The following is a 17,274-nucleotide window of genomic DNA, read 5'->3' as shown; positions in this document are numbered from 1 at the left end:
CCTGGGAGTGGACACGGAAGCCGAGCTCCACGGCTTTATTCGAGGGGCGAAAAAGATTATTCGGGGGGCGATAAAGATTATCTGGGGGCCTCTGTCCTGTGGCCGGAGCCACCTGAAACCCTGCTCCTCTGACCCGACCTGCCCCAGGCGGAGGGAGGGACCATCTGCCTCGCACACCTCCCCCACCTTGGCTGCAGCCAGTTCTCCCCAAACCGATGGGGGGGGCAGCCTGTGTGCTGCAGCCTTTTGTCTGCCTCCCTGCTGCACCCGTGTCACTTCTGAGCGCCCCAGGCGGCCTCAAATACGCTGTGTGCGTCCAATTGAGGAGACTGCGGGTCAGCAGGAACCTCCGCCCAAGGTCAGCGGGCACCCCCGGCCCGAGGTCAGCTGCCCTCAGTGCAAGAGGCTTTCCCATGACCCTCCTAGTGGGCAGGCTGCTCTTGGGAACAGACCTCCAGGTGGGTCAGGCACGGCCTTTAGATCTTTCCAGGAAACGACTGCACCTGCTGGAATTGAGGATGGTGAGGGTCGGCTCCTTCTCCCCAGCCTCATTTCAAGTCATACTGGAAGCTCGTCTCAGAGCCAATCCTGCCGCGCGGACACTCACCAGACCCACACCCGTTAGAGCAGGGCAGCTCCTGCGGCTGCCCCAGGGACCTGGGGGCTCCAGCTTGCCGCCATCTCAGTGCCCGGCCACCCCCTGCCTGAAAGAACCACCAGGTGAGTGCACCAGACGGCAGAGGCAGGATTCGGTTCCCTTTAGCACCGATCAGCCGAGAGCCTCCACCCCAGGCTGCGTGAAGGCCGTCAGGGCAATGGAGCAGTGGACGCGCGTCCTTGGGGCGGCGGGTGCCTCGGGGCTGGTCGTTAACACGCTCAAACATGTCCCTCGGGACTGGCTGGGAGACAGCCACCGCCCCAAGTTCCCTTCCCTCTCCCGGGAACCCCAGAGCGCCCCAGCCACAGGTCCTGGGAACCAGCCCCGCAGCGTCCGGGTTTGTTCTCTTTGGAGTGACATATGCATTGCCAAGTATTTCGAATTCCACTCTGGGTGACTTTTGAATCCTGTTCCCGTGGGGATGAGGAGCGGCTCCAGCCATTTCAGCCAATCCACATATCTTGAATGCCTTTCATTTTAACTTTCCTCATGCTAATTAGTAAGACCCAAACTCCACCAACAGATGCCCGTCTCTCGGACAAGTGCTCTGCTGATCGGAGATGCTTCTGTAACACAGGCCCTGGGGGCGCACTCGGCACGCTGTCAGCAGGCTAGCAGCTGAAAAGCCAGTTTAGAAACCACGCCAGCCTCCGATTACCAGGAAAAGCACTTCTGGTGGGTTATTAATCAATAATACCTGCAAATGGCCCTTTGCCAAGCTACGAGGAGAGGCAGTGGCTGCTTTCCCCTTCTAGTCTGCAATGAAGACCCGATGAGGACACGACGACAGTAAAGTCACGGACAGGTGAGCGAGCACGCGGTGATGGGGTCTGAGTTCTGGGATGGAGACGCTTCTGTGGGATGGAGACCACGCTCCCCCAGACTGTCTCAGCAGCACAGCACGACTGTCTCGGGTCACCGTTCTGAGTGGGCATCGCTTACAGAGGAGCGTGTTCCAGGAGGAATCCAGAAGGTTCTCAACCCAATCCCATGAGGGCCGGGGCAGAAGGGAGGCTGCTTTGGGCTGAGCCCACGGTCGGGGGAGCTTTTGAAGACGTCTTCAGCGATGGTGAGGCCGACACGGTCCAGGGCAGGCCTGATCCAGTGTGACCGGCGTCCTCGTGAGCAGAGGACAAGTGGGCATGGTTGGGAGGGACAGATGGGACAGCGGCCGAGGGACGAGGCGGAGGTCGAGTTGGGGGTCGCCCACGGCCACCCCGAGCGCTGCAGACCCCGAGAAAGCGCCATCCTGCCAGCTCCCCGAGTCTGGACTTCCAGCCTCCCAAGCCGGAGACAACAGGCTCCTGCCGTCCAAGCCGAAGAGGCCGCAGCGTCTGCCACAGCGACCCCGGGAGCGAGGCCCAGGCTGGGCAGGGCCACCCCACACCATCGCAGCATCTCTGGGGGTGCAGGGGAGGGCACGGTCTCCGTAATCAAGACCTTCTACCCACGTCCTCGACTGATAACACTGACTCGCGATGACGTCCACAGAGCCGGGGCTCCTGAACTGCCCTTTCTTTCCTCTCCACACCACCGGCACCGTCAACGGAACAAAGTTCATTCCTGACAGAGGAGCCAAGACATCAACAATATCTTCCCAAAGCAGTCAAATCTAAAATTAATGCTTTTCTACCCTTGATTAACATTTGAGTGGAACACACTAATAGTCAAGAGCACATAATACAGAATAATAACCAGAATCAATCAGTTCAATTTCTTAAATATCCTTAAGTACTTGTATCTAAAAAGACATACTATTCAGGTATATCTATTGTTTGTGAAAGGATAACACTGAAAAAAAAAAGGAAGAAGAAACTCTAAAAGAGAGACTAGCTTATTCTTTCCAATAGTTGGGTGGTCATAGCTCAAGAAATCTTATTTCCCACAAGTTTCTAAGAGAACTGCCATTTTTCTGCAATTGCAGAATTTGGTCAAATTTGGCTTTAAGAAGGCATTCATACAAGACTGGGAGTGCCCTGCTCTGAAACAACTGAATCTACTGAACTACACTGGGCCACATACTGAGCGAGGCAATGAAGTTACATAAATCCCATCTCATGGGTTCTTTAAACCTGGAAAGACTTGTTCAGGAAAGCAGAAACAGTGGATCTATGATTTTATGGAATGGGGTACTTTTTTCTAAAGCAGGAATGGAGGCTTTTAAAAGTTATAATTTAATGTAGAAATGTTCATGCTCTAATTTTGTTAGCAAGTTACACACTGGAACGGCATGTTGAATTAATCCCTCTGAAATGATTTCATTCCTTCCACTCTCCAGGATGAATGCAGAAAACCATCATGAAAAGAGGCCTCTAAGAAGGCTGGGTGACCGCAGAGCTGACTCTCTCTTTCATGCGCTGGAGGAGCCCAAGCTCTTTGCTCACTGGCTACCTCACATCTACCATTAAAAAAAAAAGGAAAGGAAAGGAAAATAAATGCTGATGAGGATGCTAATAAGAACCCTCGTACATGGTTGGTGGGAAGGTGCAATGTGCAGCTGCTGTGGAAAACCATTTGGCAGTTCCTCAAAAGGGTAAGTATGGGATTCCATAAGCCGCAGAATCGCACAGAAGAATCAAAAGCAGGACGCAGACGGAGACTTGCACCCTGGGGCTCACAGAGGTTCCGTTCACACAGCAGGAGCTGGAAGCAACCCACACACCCATCAGCAGGTGGGCGGGTAAACAAAACGCAGTTCACATGCACGATGGAGTACCATGCAGCCATGAAAGGTAACAAAGCCCTGATGTGCGTGCAACACGGATGAACCCTGAAGACGTGGTGAGTGACATACAGTCATATGGAAAAGTGTAGCTATTGTCTGATCCCGCTGACAGTAAGTCACTCAAATATGCAGATTTGTAGAGACAGAAGGCAGAGCAGGTTGCCCGGGACGAGCACTGGTGGGAGGTAATGCACCGTGGGTGCACGTTCCCGCAGGAAGTAATGCACCGTGGGTGTGCGTTCCTACGGGAGGTAATGCACAGTGGGTGCGTGCTCCTGCGGGAGGTATTGCACCGTGGGTGCACGTTCCCACAGGAGGTAAAGCACCGTGGGTGTGCGTTCCTATGGGAGGTAATGCACAGTGGGCGCGCGCTCCTGCGGGAGGTACTGCACCGTGGGTGCACGTTCCCACGGGAGGTAATGCACCATGGGTGTGCGTTCCTATGGGAGGTAATGCATAGTGGGCGTGAGCTCCTGCAGGAGGTATTGCACCATGGGTGCACATTCCCACGGGAGGTAATGCACCGTGGGTGCGCATTCCTATGGGAGGTAACGCACAGTGGATGCACGTTCCTGTGGGAGGTATTTCACAGTGGGTGCGTGCTTCTGCAGGAGGTAATGCACCATAAGTGCGCGCTCCTGTGGGAGGTAACGCACCATGGATGTGCGCTCCTGCAGGAGGTAACACACAGTGGGTGCGCACTCCTGCTTTGGGCGACGGGGCACTTCAGGTAGCGGATGGTGGTGAGGGTGTGAATCCCACTGGACTCCATGCTAGGAGGAGTGACATGGGAGAGTGTATGCTGCGTGTGTTTCCACAATTACGGAAAGGGGGCAGTGAAGAGACGATGGCAACAGGCGCAATGCCTGGCCCTGCCCTGGGTCCAGTGCCCAGAAGGACACTGTTGGGACAATGGACAAATCAGAATGCAGGCTGTACGCCTGGTATCCCTGCTAAATTTCTTGAACTTGATAACTGGACTTAATGTGGTTACATAAGTGAATCTCCTTGTTCTTAGGAAACATACATGGAAATAGTAAGTGTTAAAAAAGCACGATGTAGCAACATACTCTCACATGTTTAGAAAACAGATGATAGATGAAGATACAGATAACTACACAGACAATAGAGACAGAGAATGATATAACAAATGTGGCAAAATTTTGAAAGTCGGTTAATCTGGGTCTCTTGGTAGGAGGTATACCGGAGTTCTTGGCATTGGTTTTGTATTATTTTTGCAACTGTGCTGTAAATTTGAAATTATTTCAATATAAAAAGTTGAAAAACCAAACCAAACAAAGCAGCCACAGGAACCTGTCAACGCCCGGGTCACAGATGCTGTGATCTCCGTTACTCACCGGGGCGGCCGCAGGAGGTGCCCGCCGTCCACAGCCACAGAGGCCTCCGTGTGGACAGCAGAACTGGGTCACTCAGCGTGAGACGGGCTCATGAACACCGAGCTTCAGAAGTTCAAAATGAAAAAAACAAGTGCTCTATTTTTGTTTCCAACTGACCTCCCTCCCCAGAGCTTGCAGGTCATCGTTTCTCAGGCACGATTGGATTCGAGAGGAAAAAACGTGAGCCAGGAGTCAAAGAACAGAAGGAGACGGGGCCCAAGGGCCTCTGAACAGATGCCGCTGCGATCAGGGTGGGAGAGATTCCTCCAGCGGAGAGAAAACAGAAGAGACAGACACACCCTCACTTTTCCAACGCCGAGAGGCTGGGCTGTTCACGGCACTGTTCTCGAGAAGCTAACAGCGTAATTCCAAGAACAAGAAACATGACGGCTTCTTAATCAGATTAAATAGCAAAATGAAAGCAGTAATTACTCAACTTACTTGGCAAATTAGCAAGACAAACTAAATGAAACACTGCTTTTGATCATAAGGATATAATTAGAAAAGTCTGGTGGATGAGAGTATCTCCGAGGCATGAATTGAATCGATTGGACAACCTGATTATAAAGCCCTTAGATACCTGATGCCGTTGGAATGAGCCGGGTGGACGGTTGCTCAGCAAGTGCCCACCCTGCGAGGCCTGTGAACTTAGGTGAGTAGAGTCAGCAAACACCACCGGGCTTGGGGGCATCTGCAACGTGCCAGCCCCCGCGATGCACCCTGCGTCAGTCTTTCCCTCCTACTGCTTGTTTCTCTCAAAAGGTAAAAAGCAAAATAATCTTTCTTAAAAATTCTTACAAACGCTCTCCTTACCCCCTCCTCCCATTCTACCTACTCCCCACAACCTCTCCTCTGCTATCTATCGTTGCGAATTGGCTATTTGTAGTCGTCTCTTTTAAGCAATATACAATTTTCCCCCATGTTCCTTATTTCACTGAGCATAATGTTTTTTAAGGTTCTTCCACGTTGCATGTCTCAAAACCTCATTCTTTCTTCTGGCCGAATAATATCCGCTGTGCATGTGCACCATGTTTTGTTTATCCCTTCAGCCCTGACGGGCCCTCGGCTGCGATGAACACTGGTGTACAAATTCCTACTTGAGACCCTGTTTTCATCTCTTTGGTGCGTGCCCAGGAGTGGGACTACCGGGTCTAATGGAATTCGATGTTTTCCTTTTGGAGGGACCTCCATACTTTCCACGGTGGCTGCAACATTTTACATCCCCACCAACAATGGTCTAGAGTTCCTCTCTCCCTGCATCCTCTCCAACACTTGTTATTTTCCAGTTTTAGGAAATAACAGCCATCCTTGTGGGTGTGAAGCAGAATCTCATGGTGGTTTTGATTTCCATTTCCCTAATGGCTAAAGATGTTGAGCATCTTTTTACGTGCTTATTTGCAGGCTGCATATCTTTGGAGAATTGTCTTTTTGAGTTTTTCACCCACTTTTAAATTGGGTTATTATCTTTTTGTTAAAATAATCATTTTTTGACACTTAGCATAAACGTTACAGACTCTTTGCCACAACCACAGGCTACGCTGATGGAAGGAGCTCAGGGCCCTGAAGTCAAACAAGTGGCACACTGAGATTATTTTTTCCTTGTCGCAGCCTCGTCTTCCACTTACAAATCCCACTGTGTCTCTGTGAAATCTGTTCCATGAAACTCCGTGTGACCCCAGCTGGCCAGTCAGGGCAGAGATGGGCCTCGGCTTTAACCTTCCCGCCCCAGGGCAAGGCGAGGAGCCTGGGAGTCAGGTGCCCGGGACAGGGCTCTGCGGCCCACCCCCAGCGTCCAGCCGCCCCCTCCAGCGGGTGTAGCAAAGACGTCTCGGGACGGACCCTGCTCCAGGGCCGAGTCCTCATCGGACTGAGCAGACACGGTGACCCAATGACCTCGCCCGGGATGGTCCAGGAACCGGGGCTGACGTCAGCTCGTGGCAGCCCCTGGCAGCAGCGGGTGTTTCAGGACTGGGCCCAGGGGACGCCGGCCCAGCCCACCGAGGAAAGGCACCTTCAGCACCTGGGGGGAGGCACCCACCCCTCCCTCCTCCCTCCTCCCTGCCGGGGGACGAGCTGCACGGCCCACAGGTGCCCACGCAGCCCCCCCCTGACCCGGCCCGGCCAGCGGCCCTGAGCCCCCGCGGCAGCCCCTCTGCAGCCCTCCTGCCCGCCGCCGTCCTGGAACAAGGGACTCTGAGCATCCCGACGTTTTAATGCCAGTTTCAGTCAGTTTTCTTGTAACCTGAGGAGAAAGCGTCCTAACTCATGTGAAACATAATGAACATCTGTTGAATAAAGTTCTAGCAAAGCACAAAAGTTAATTTTCTATAACTTTGGGCAATTTGCTTTCCAAGTTATGGTCTGCTGAGGCCTGTACCTGGGCTCCTCTTTAAAATACAAATGAGCAGAATCATAATTTCTAGGGCATGGAGACTAAAAATGCACGTTCTCAACAAGTGCGTCCCTGGGTTTGATGCCAAAGACTGAGCATTGCTCTCAAGAAAAAGCCATGCAACTCTGTCTGGGAACTTAGAACTTCATTATGCAGCCTGTGTGTTTTCTTGCTTCCCTATCTTAGAAATGTACATAGCAATCTTTGCTCCTTACTTTTTCATAAATAAGTGTAGCCCCAAAGGTAAGCATTCTTTGATGTGTTAAAGGAAGCATTTTTGCAGAACAGCTTCAAGGCTCTGCATTCAATGAAATATAAAATATACTTGAACAATAAGTAGCCTTATAAAATTGTTTCTAAAGCATGTCCAAATAAATTCCCCCCAACCCCCTTTCTAAGGGAAGGAGGAGCTTTGAAAAGTGGGTCCTAGGACAGCCACACGTGCCTGGTTCACGGAACCCCGTCTCCCCACCACTGTTTCTATCTCGGGCCTCAGTTTCAATGTTGCCTCCTCTGGAGCCCCTTCCTACCCCCGCCCTCAATACGGTGTGACTCTGCTACCCCGCGACACCTGGGCGTAAGAGCCCGTAGGAACAGGGAGGCAGGACAGAAGCCCCCCGCTCTCCCGCAGCCCACCCTGCCGCGCCACCCAGAGCGCCCCACACCCTCTTCCCTTTACCGGGTGCGTTTACAGATACCCAGCAGGGCCTTTCCCACTCGGGCCCCGTCCAGGGATAAACCCAGAGTGGTAACTGTGCTGCCACCACTCCACACAGAAACTGGACCCCACTCCTCCCTCCCCCAAACCCCCCAAAACCTCTGATCGGCTCCCTGTCCCCATGAATTTGCTTGTTCTGGGTGTCCCACATCAGTGGAATCACTGGCTATCGTCCTTCAGGGGCTGGCTCGTCTCGCTCGGTGCGATGTTTTCCAGGTTATCCACGCTGCCGCCTGCATCAGCACTTCCTCCTCCCGTGGCCGAGCGACGCCCACCGTCTGGATGCCACGCTGTGTTCACCCACCCGCGGGTGACGGACACGGCTTGCTCCCACTGTGGGCTCCACCCTCTCGTCACCCAGCCCCATCTCACAGCGCCTCGAGAGCGCAGCTAAAATGAAACACCTCCTCAGAGGCCCCCAGCCGCCCAGTCCTGTGAACTGATGTAACTTCTCAGCGCCCATCACCTGCTTTCAGCTCCAGGTAAGAGGAAGCAGCCTGGGGCTGGCTAACCAACAAGGGCACGAACCCCTGCGTCTCGCTGAGGCTCCAGCTGATCGACCCCGAGGCAGCTTCTCTGCCCCCTTCGGCTGCCTGGCCCTGGCCCTGGCCCTGCACTGGCCACAGGTGGCAGCCAGCAGGAGGGGAGGAAGCGTGCAGCCCTCCTTTGCACATGGAGGCCTCTTCCCCACAAGCACATCTCCTCCCTGACGGCCAACAAAGAACCATGGAAATATAACCATCTCTCAGGCCGGAGCTGCTGTGGCTGTGTTTGGGGTCACCAGCTATAGCCACATGCTACCTGTACTGTCCGTGGCTGCCACGGCGGAGCTGAGCCTTCACAACAGAGAGCTCCTGCCCACGAAGCCGAAAGGATCACTAGCTGGTCCTCACAGCAGGCGTTCGCTGACCCCTGGTGTAGGCTAACCAGGGGCTGGGATGTCGGCACGTCCACCGCACTGTCCCCACAGCCCTTCGCGTCTCCCTCTTCGCTCACCCCCCGTGCCCACCCTCCTGCCCCAGCACTGCCCCCACCGAGAGCTGTGGACAGTATATTGTCCTTCGTGGCCAATACCACACCCCAGCACCTCCCACTGTCCCTGAGGATCTGTTGGCCAAACCCCCAAATGGACACACTCCTTGATGTTCCATGAAGGAACAAAAGCACTCATTTCTCTCCGGATGTGCTCTGGAAAAGAGAGAAACAAGGTTCCAAGAAGGCGAGCCAAGAACTGACCCATGTGCCGTGGGAAGGAGGCCGTGAGCCTCAGTGACATCATTTTCCAGTCCTCAGGAGGAGTGAGCCCACCTCCTGCATCCCTGGAGAGGGGCAGAGAGAGGCTGGGGGCCTCTGCAGTGGCTGTGGCAGGGCGAAGCCATGGTGGGATGTGGTCATTGTGGGAGGTGGAATGTGGCAGGACATGGCTATGGCGGGACATGACCGTGGTGGGATGCGGATGTGGTTGGACGTGGCTGTGGTTAGACGTGGACGTGGTGGGATGTGGCTGTGGCAGGACGTGGACGTGGCGGGACGTGGACGTGGCGGGACGTGGCTGTGGTTGGACATGGCTGTGGTGCAATGTGGATGTGGTGGGATGTGGCTGTGGTGGGATGTGGCCGTGGTTGGACGTGGCTGTGGTGCGATGTGGATGTGGTGCGATGTGGATGTGGTGGGATGTGGCTGTGGCGGGACGTGGACGTGGTGGGACGTGGCTGTGGTTGGACATGGCCGTGGTTGGACGTGGCCGTGGTGCGATGTGGATGTGGTGGGATGTGGATGTGGTGGGATGTGGCCGTGGCGGGACGTGGACGTGGTGGGACGTGGCTGTGGTTGGACATGGCCGTGGTTGGACGTGGCCGTGGTGCGATGTGGATGTGGTGGGATGTGGCTGTGGTGGGATGTGGCCGTGGCGGGACGTGGACGTGGTGGGACGTGGCTGTGGTTGGACATGGCCGTGGTTGGACGTGGCCGTGGTGCGATGTGGATGTGGTGGGATGTGGATGTGGTGGGATGTGGCTGTGGTGGGATGTGGCCGTGGTTGGACGTGGCCGTGGTGCGATGTAGATGTGGTGCGATGTGGCTGTGGTGGGATGTGGCTGTGGTTGGACGTGGCTGTGGCTGGACGTGGCCGTGGTGCGATGTGGCTGTGGTGGGATGTGGCTGTGGTGGGATGTGGCCGTGGCGAGACATGGCCGTGGCTAGCGGCGAGGGTGCCACTGAAGATGTGCGCTCGGCCGTCCTGCTTGGAGCGCTCACCATCGCATGCAAGTGAACCCACCAACCCCAGATGGAAGCTCCAAATCTACTTCCATAATCTCTGACTTCACTAATTCAGGGGCGTTTGGCTTCATCGGAGCTCAAAGGGATAGTAACAGTTGCTCAAAGATAAAGACATGGGCAGGTGGTTAGGATTTCTATGCCATGATTTCTCCTTAGTTATTCTCTGGAAGGGACAGTGTCCTCAAAAATAACAGGGCCCAAGAAATGGGGCACTATAAATCCAAAATATTTATTCAGGGGATCTGGAACTCAATTTATCTGTAGATGAGGGCAGTTTTTATTGTCGGCTCAACATCCAATCTAAGAGAAATTTCAATCAAAAAAGAAGAAATTAAAAAGAAAAATATAGTGTTTTAAATTGTGAAGATGTCATTGGTAAGTTTAACGACATAAGAAATTATCACCGCTAATAAAGAGGCAAGGTTTTTTATTTTAAAGTTTTAACTTGACGTTCAAACTTTTAAGCCACGGTGCTGAGGAGATTCAAAGTGCTGGGCTGGTGGTGAAAGCTCGGTAACAGGATCTGAGTTTCATTATTGTCTCTAATCAGCGTGGCCACACAAGCCACCACGGATCCACCAGAAAGGGCCTGATCAAACCGGGGCCTCTGAGCAGCCAGGCCTTGAATGCCAGGGAAGAAGAGGGCAGGAGCTGGGGTCACGCATCTCCCTGGACACGCTCTGATTTCAAAAATCAACATGTAAACAGCCAGCGGCCAACGCTGTGCCCACACGCTTCCCTGCTCTGCATTTACAGCCACATGAGCTCATCCATAGGAGAAGTTGTAACATAAAAATTAAAATAATAATGACTCAGAGTAGAGTAATGCTGCCATTGGAACAATTCACTCAGATTTTTTCTTATTGGAATGAATATTTAAGATGAAATGGATGTTTAAGTTAGTGACCCAAAATATACACCAATTGTTGGAAACAATGTGCCCATCCATACTGGGAGGTGGGATACAGTTACTATCATTTGGTGTGAAGTGTTTTATGGGTTTGTATTATTTGAGCAATTCTAGGAAAATACCCTAAGAAAAAAACTTAGTAGAGAAAACACTTCTATTCATTAAACTATTCAAGAAGATGTCTTAAAATAGCAAAACTGGGAATAGACCAATGCCCAAGTCTGGAGAAATATAAAGGAAGTGGTTACATAAATGCTGGTACATTGACCGAGTGAAATATCGTTCAACTATTACAAATCATAAAGATGCAAGCCCTGGAGCACTATGCCAATTTTTTATAGACTGCGAAATAAGAAAAGCAGACTATACACCCGCCACAAGTGAACAGTGAGTGCAATGCCTCAGTAGTGCGGAGAAGCAGGTGGTCACGTGTGACCTCCGACCTCCCCTGGTGCCTCGGTGGAGCCTCCAGGCGCCCACTCGGCTCTGTGTCCCCGCTGGGCCCCTTGCTCCCCTCCCCTGGCCTTCGCCATCTCGAAGTCTCCTCGCCTGCCAGGTCTGCTCTCTATGCCCGACGACCCACAAGCATCGTTTTGTTCAAGACCCGGCTCAACCCTCACCCCTTTCAGACAGCTGACCGCTGCCCTTGGGCGGTACGGGCCCCCCTGCCTCACCCTGTGCCCCGGCCTTGGCTGCGAGAGAGACTGAGCTCCTCAGCAACAGTCATTTTTAGCACATGCAATGGGTAATCGATGTTTTACTGTGAATTAGCCAATCGATGAGCATAAACTTGTGAGAGCAGGGTGTGTATCTAAGCTGTGCATCCACAGCGCTGGGCAGACAGTCGGTGATCAGTGACTAAACGGATGGACGGATGAGGGCGTGGGTGTCCCTGCGTCTGCCGACGGCACCCGTGCGTCTCGCCAGTCCCTCCCCACTTCTGCTCCTGGGAGATGCGGGGAAGGGCACTCACCCAGGTCAAACTGGCCGGAAGCGTAGCCGCAGGCCTGCCGGACCTCCTCGCTGTCCCAGCCCAGGGGGTAGAGGGCGCAGCCAGCACCGATGAGCAAGCCTGCAAGGACAGGGCGAGACGGCGTCACCGACAGCGTCGCGGAGAGAGCAAGGAAAACCAGCAGTTAGCAATATAACAAATGACCCTGGCGTCTGCTTTTAGGAAAGCACCGGCCCAAATCTAAATCTAAAGTCGGTTTGGTTGAAAGAACAATTTCAAGCTTGCTTAAAGGGAGGGAAAACAACAACAAAACAAAGAGAGCTCGGGTTGGTTCCTTCTGAAGCATCATGAGCCCTGCACATCTTATGCAGGAAATACAATCCGGAAGCCCTTTTAATCACTCTTGGTGGAACCAACGGACTCCACCAGGTGGCCTTGTGAACAAGGAATTCAAGAGCAAGCAAAAGTGGCTCATAGGGTTGGCTTCTTGTTCATTAGATTTTTTTCCAATTTAAAAATCAAAATACAATGTTTCAGTCTCGTCAAATTTTCCTGGGCCACGGAGAACATGAAGATTTCCACAGACCGTTCCCGCACATCGCTGAACCGTGCAAAGCACATGTCTTAACAGTCCCTGGGGGCCTCGGAATCACAGAAAGTGCTCACGTCTCAGGGACAGCCGAGGAGAAAGACACCTATTGTGATCTACGTCCTTCTCCTCACGGCTAAAGCCAAAAGGTTGGATGATTGTACTGAAAAAAGTGACGGTTCTATTTTAGTACAAATTTTCATGGCAGCACCTGCTGAGCTGACAGCTTTTGAAAGGCGAGTCCTTCGTTTTTCATCAAATCCTACTGTGGTTTCACAGGAAGCTGAACTAGATTCAAGCTCTCCGCGTGAGCGTGTGGGCTGATCTCAAGCAGCACCCCTGCTCGAGCACCACCTGTCAGCGCACATGTGGGGTGTACGTTGCTGAATGGGGGGCCCCTACGGGAGCATCCGCTAAGATGGATTGTAGGGGGATGGCAGGGTCCCGAAGGCTCCCAGAGTGTATTTTTAACTGGTCCCTTCCTGCCCCTTTGTCCTCCTTCCCTCCTGCCCCGGCTGGTTGACATTGAGTCGTGGTGACCCTACAGAAATCCTCTGCACCCCCAGAAGCATCTGCTGAGGGGCAGCTTCCTGCCTGCTCCCCATTCCCCTAACTTTGAGCTGAGAGAGACCCCACTGCCAGGTTCTGACCTCCCCACCCCTCCTCAGGCTGCCTTCTGGTCTCCAGGAAAATGACACCCCAATGCCCGTCCCAGGGAAGGCCTCGAAAGTCCCTGACCCGGCCAGCACTCAGGACAACCCATGCCGCGATGTACAAAGAGGAGTCGTGTCGGGGCTGGGAGGAGCCCAGAAAGCAGCAGCAGGGGCCTCGCTGGCCGGGCGACGCCCGAGGGGGCAGTTTTCCTGGGCTTTTTCCCTCAGGACAGAGCAGACGGCCTTTTGAGGCAGCCCCACGCCGGTTTATCCACCGCCAGGTAGAGAGGCGACCAGTGTCTGCCAACACTTCATGTACACTGAGTTCTGAGAACGGCACCACGTGGCAGCCTTTCTGTCACCCGGGTCTGAAATAAGAGGGAACGGCACATTCTGAGATCTTGTTGTAACTTTTTAAGGACAACAAACGCAGAAAGGTAGTTGGATAGAAAGTGTTCCCGAGGGAGAAAAATGGGAGCATCAGTAGCTTCCTCTTCATCTACAGGGAGCAAGTGCTGTGTGTTCTGTTCCTTCCAGCACGGCTGGAGACCACGTGAGCCTCCTCACGTGCATCACAACTTCCTTCCTTCTGTGGCCGACTCCAAAGGTTTGAGAAAAATTTCAGGAAGAAAAATGTATGTTGCAAACCGATCAGCTAATTGGCTGCCACAGCTATTAGGTTCTGCAGGTAAACATCACGCCTCACCACCCCCTCGCTACCAGCGCACACTATGGCGAAAGCAGGTCTCCGACCGGATCTGGTCCAACAGACAAATCTTTATTGGCCGCTGGCACAGAAAGGCCAGTTCTGTAGAAGTGAGGAATCCCCTCCGCACCATCCTGTGGGCACCCAACAAGTGCCTCGCATGAAAATCTCAACGCAAGGTAAACGCAGCGAACGCCCCGAGGCAGGGTCCATGGCCTGGAGCCCCATCGGGCAGGAGCCGCCGTGAGACGGGAGGCACTGGCGGGGTTCAGCCGCACTGCCCAAGGCAGCAGCCGTGAGCCCCGGTGGCTACTTAAGGGGAAATTATAATTTAATTCACGTAAACTAAGAAGTCAATTCCACCGCTGCACAAGCCACGTTTCGAGGACTCAGTAGCTGCATGTGGCTCGTGCCACCTTGTGGGACACAGTAGGCACGGGACACGTTGAGCACCGCAGCAAGTCCCACCGGGCCAGGCTGTTCTCAGCCCGAGACACCACTTGAAGAGGGTGCTGGCTCCGGATCCTTAAACTCATTGCTGACGTTGCTTGTAGACATTCGGAACCATCTCTGCTTTTTCACGTTCCCCTTCTCTAGCTGGGCCTAGAAGCCAGGACAATACAGTCTGTAAATTTTCCTAGCACGAGTTCTGATTGCTATTCTGACCATGAGAAACCCTTTTGTGGGATTTAGAAGGTAAAGGGGAGGAAAAGCCATGTTCTCCTCGGGGAGCTGTGGCGGGTGCGCATTTCTGCAGAGGGTGGTGGCCAAGAGCTCCCTCACCGCTGCCCGGCAGTGCAGGTCACCAGCTGTGGTTTCTTCCCATCCCTGCACTCTCTGATTTCCTGAGTTCTTAAAAGCAGCCCCTCTGGCTTTCACCTTCCCAGAACTTCCAAAAGGTTACATCCCTTCCTACCTGAAATATGGAGTGTGGCTTCTCTTTTACTTCCCAAGCCCTGACTGGTACATACCCCGTTTGTGCAAGGGCCACGGGCCAGTGTAAATCTTCATATGCAAACATATTTCTGAGCATCATCCATTTACTCAAAAATTATTTCAAATACACTTATGCTAATTATTGAACCTCTGGAGCAAGTATAGATAGTGGTATTTGAAGGATTTGTCTTGTTGGCCTCTACTGCGTGGTCTCTCGTTAGGGAATTTACGATGTGAATTAACCACTCCTGGAGTGTGGATTTCTGAAGAGGACACTTCAAAGTTAACTAGCTGCCCTTAGAGTGTGCACGAAGTCAACCAGTACCATAGGGAAGTACTATGTTGTAGAGACAATTAAACTTAAAAGTGAGAACATCTCTTTCCTTTAAAAAATCTGCCATCATTTAGTTTTAGCAGTGTTGAATCCTAGTTTATGCTATGGAAATCAGCATTTGTTGGAAGCACAGTTTGAAAGGCTTAAATGAGACAACACTCGGAAACTACATTGCATGTTGAAATGGGGTTCAGAGAAGGGAAAAACTTCAAAATGGGCACAGTTGGGAATGTTTATTGATTGAAATTAGGATTTGAGCGTGTCCTAGGGAGTTACACAGAAATCAAGAAGGCATCCCAAATGAAGAGCAGAGCCCAGGGGATACCACGGTGGGGACGACGGTGGTTTGGAAGAGGAGGGAAGGTGTGGACGGCCCCTCCAGCCCCCGGGAGACGCACCTGCTGAGACGCAGGGCAGGGCAGGTAACAGTGGGGTCCAGGCCTGGGAGCTGCCACCCCACGTGTGTCCTGGCCTTGAACCCACTACTCAGACACCCCTTGTTTAAATTCTCTTCTAAACCCCAGCAAACTGGGTCTCCTGCTTCTTCACGGGATGCTGACGGAGAGTATCAGAGGATGGTTCTAACTTTGAACAGTCCCTGGCACTTGGCAGATGATGCGCAAGGCACAGATCGTGCAGCCATGAGAGAGTGGTGCCAGTTTTCCAGGAAAACCAGGTAAAACAAGAAATGAGCAACAACAAACCAAATATCCAACATCAATGGACCAGTTAGAATAAACTGAATGATGGCCATCCCTAATGTACAGAACAATGCATATCTAGCTGACTTTAAATGAATAAAAATACATTAATAACCATGAAAAAACATGTGAACCCTCCAATTTCTAAATTGTTTTATGTTGTTAGTCTTTTTGTTAAATTGCACATTGATTATAGAAGACTCAGAATAAAAATGAGAACATTAAAAAAACAGCCATAATCCTTCCAACACGGGTAGCCATTATTACATAACTAGTTCAGATGCTTTTCTAAGTATTTGTTCCACAATATTATTTTTATATAAATTGGGGTCATGTAATACTTTTTTATAAACTGTAATAAGCAACTCACCATTTTTTTGGCATTTAGATTTTTCCAACTCTTGTCCTATTATTGGATTTTGGGCTATTTCAATTTTTAATTATTAAAGGTAACTCAATCAGGAATAACTGGTTGTGACATCTCTGACAGACAGGCAGAAACCCTTGGAGGTGCAAAGCTAGCAGGCTCTGACATCTTAGGAACCAACAGTGTCAAGGTGAGAATGGAGGTCTGTGGACGGGGGGACGTGTGATTTGCAGAATTAAGTGGGCTGACTCGCTTTCGACCAAATCACCCAGAGCAGAGCAAACAGCAGAGAAGAGATACTCACGTTCCTTCCTTTAGTTGGTTCGGAAGAAACGAAAGGGAGGGAAAGTGAGCGTTAGCGGCCAGGGAAGGACGTCAGGGGATCGCAGTCACGCAGACCAGGAAAACCACCAGGGTGAGCGTAGACAAGGTGCCCGGTGCGGCAGGACCCTCGGACGCGTGGTTTACGCAGGGACGCTGCAGACCCCACGGGCCAAAGGAGTTGCCCCACGTTCTTTTGAAAGGACTTACGGTGATGGAGAAAAAGGAAACCCTTTTCAGAAATCCTTTTCAGCAAATACCTTTCTCATTCTAAAACTTAAAGAATTCTAGATGATGGTTATTTGGTAAGACAAAGCAAACATTTAATTTAAAAAAACGGCCAATTGTTTCCCAGTCCCATTTGTGATAGCTTTTAGAGAAACTGCCCACAGGCTTTCATGAGAACCACCACGGAAAATTCACGTAGGAAAACGATGCGGTCCCGGAGCAGTCTCAGCCCCGGGGCCGGGGGATGTGGCTTACGGGAGTCACCGAGCCGGGAGAAGGGCCTTCACGGGCTGAAACAACCCCGTGGTTCTCTGTCTGCCGCCCTCCCCCTGCTCGCCGGCCTCCCCGGGCGAGGGGCGCAGCCTGGCTGCCCGAAGCGAGCGACCCGCGAGGCCGTCGGGGCGCAC

The 17,274-nt window shown here is 52.3% G+C and overlaps 1 protein-coding gene across 4 annotated transcripts in view; it reads right to left on the bottom strand.

The window, feature by feature from the left end:
* LHFPL6 (LHFPL tetraspan subfamily member 6) overlaps positions 1-17,274 on the bottom strand; it is a 178,943-nt gene that overhangs the window by 8,641 nt on the left and 153,028 nt on the right. For 3 of the 4 annotated variants that reach the window (XM_037799676.1, XM_037799675.1, XM_037799674.1), the window contains exon 3: positions 12,054-12,152. The exons of the other annotated variant lie outside the window; for it this stretch is intronic. In XM_037799676.1, coding sequence (XP_037655604.1) covers positions 12,054-12,152 — 99 coding nt within the window. The remainder of the gene's footprint in view (positions 1-12,053; positions 12,153-17,274) is intronic. 4 annotated transcript variants of the gene reach the window in all.

This window comes from Choloepus didactylus, chromosome 12 (genome assembly GCF_015220235.1).
Source record: "Choloepus didactylus isolate mChoDid1 chromosome 12, mChoDid1.pri, whole genome shotgun sequence".
In the NCBI taxonomy this organism is placed as follows: domain Eukaryota; kingdom Metazoa; phylum Chordata; class Mammalia; order Pilosa; family Megalonychidae; genus Choloepus; species Choloepus didactylus.
Note: the sequence above shows the minus strand (reverse complement) of the source record. Positions and strands in the feature narration are given on the sequence as shown.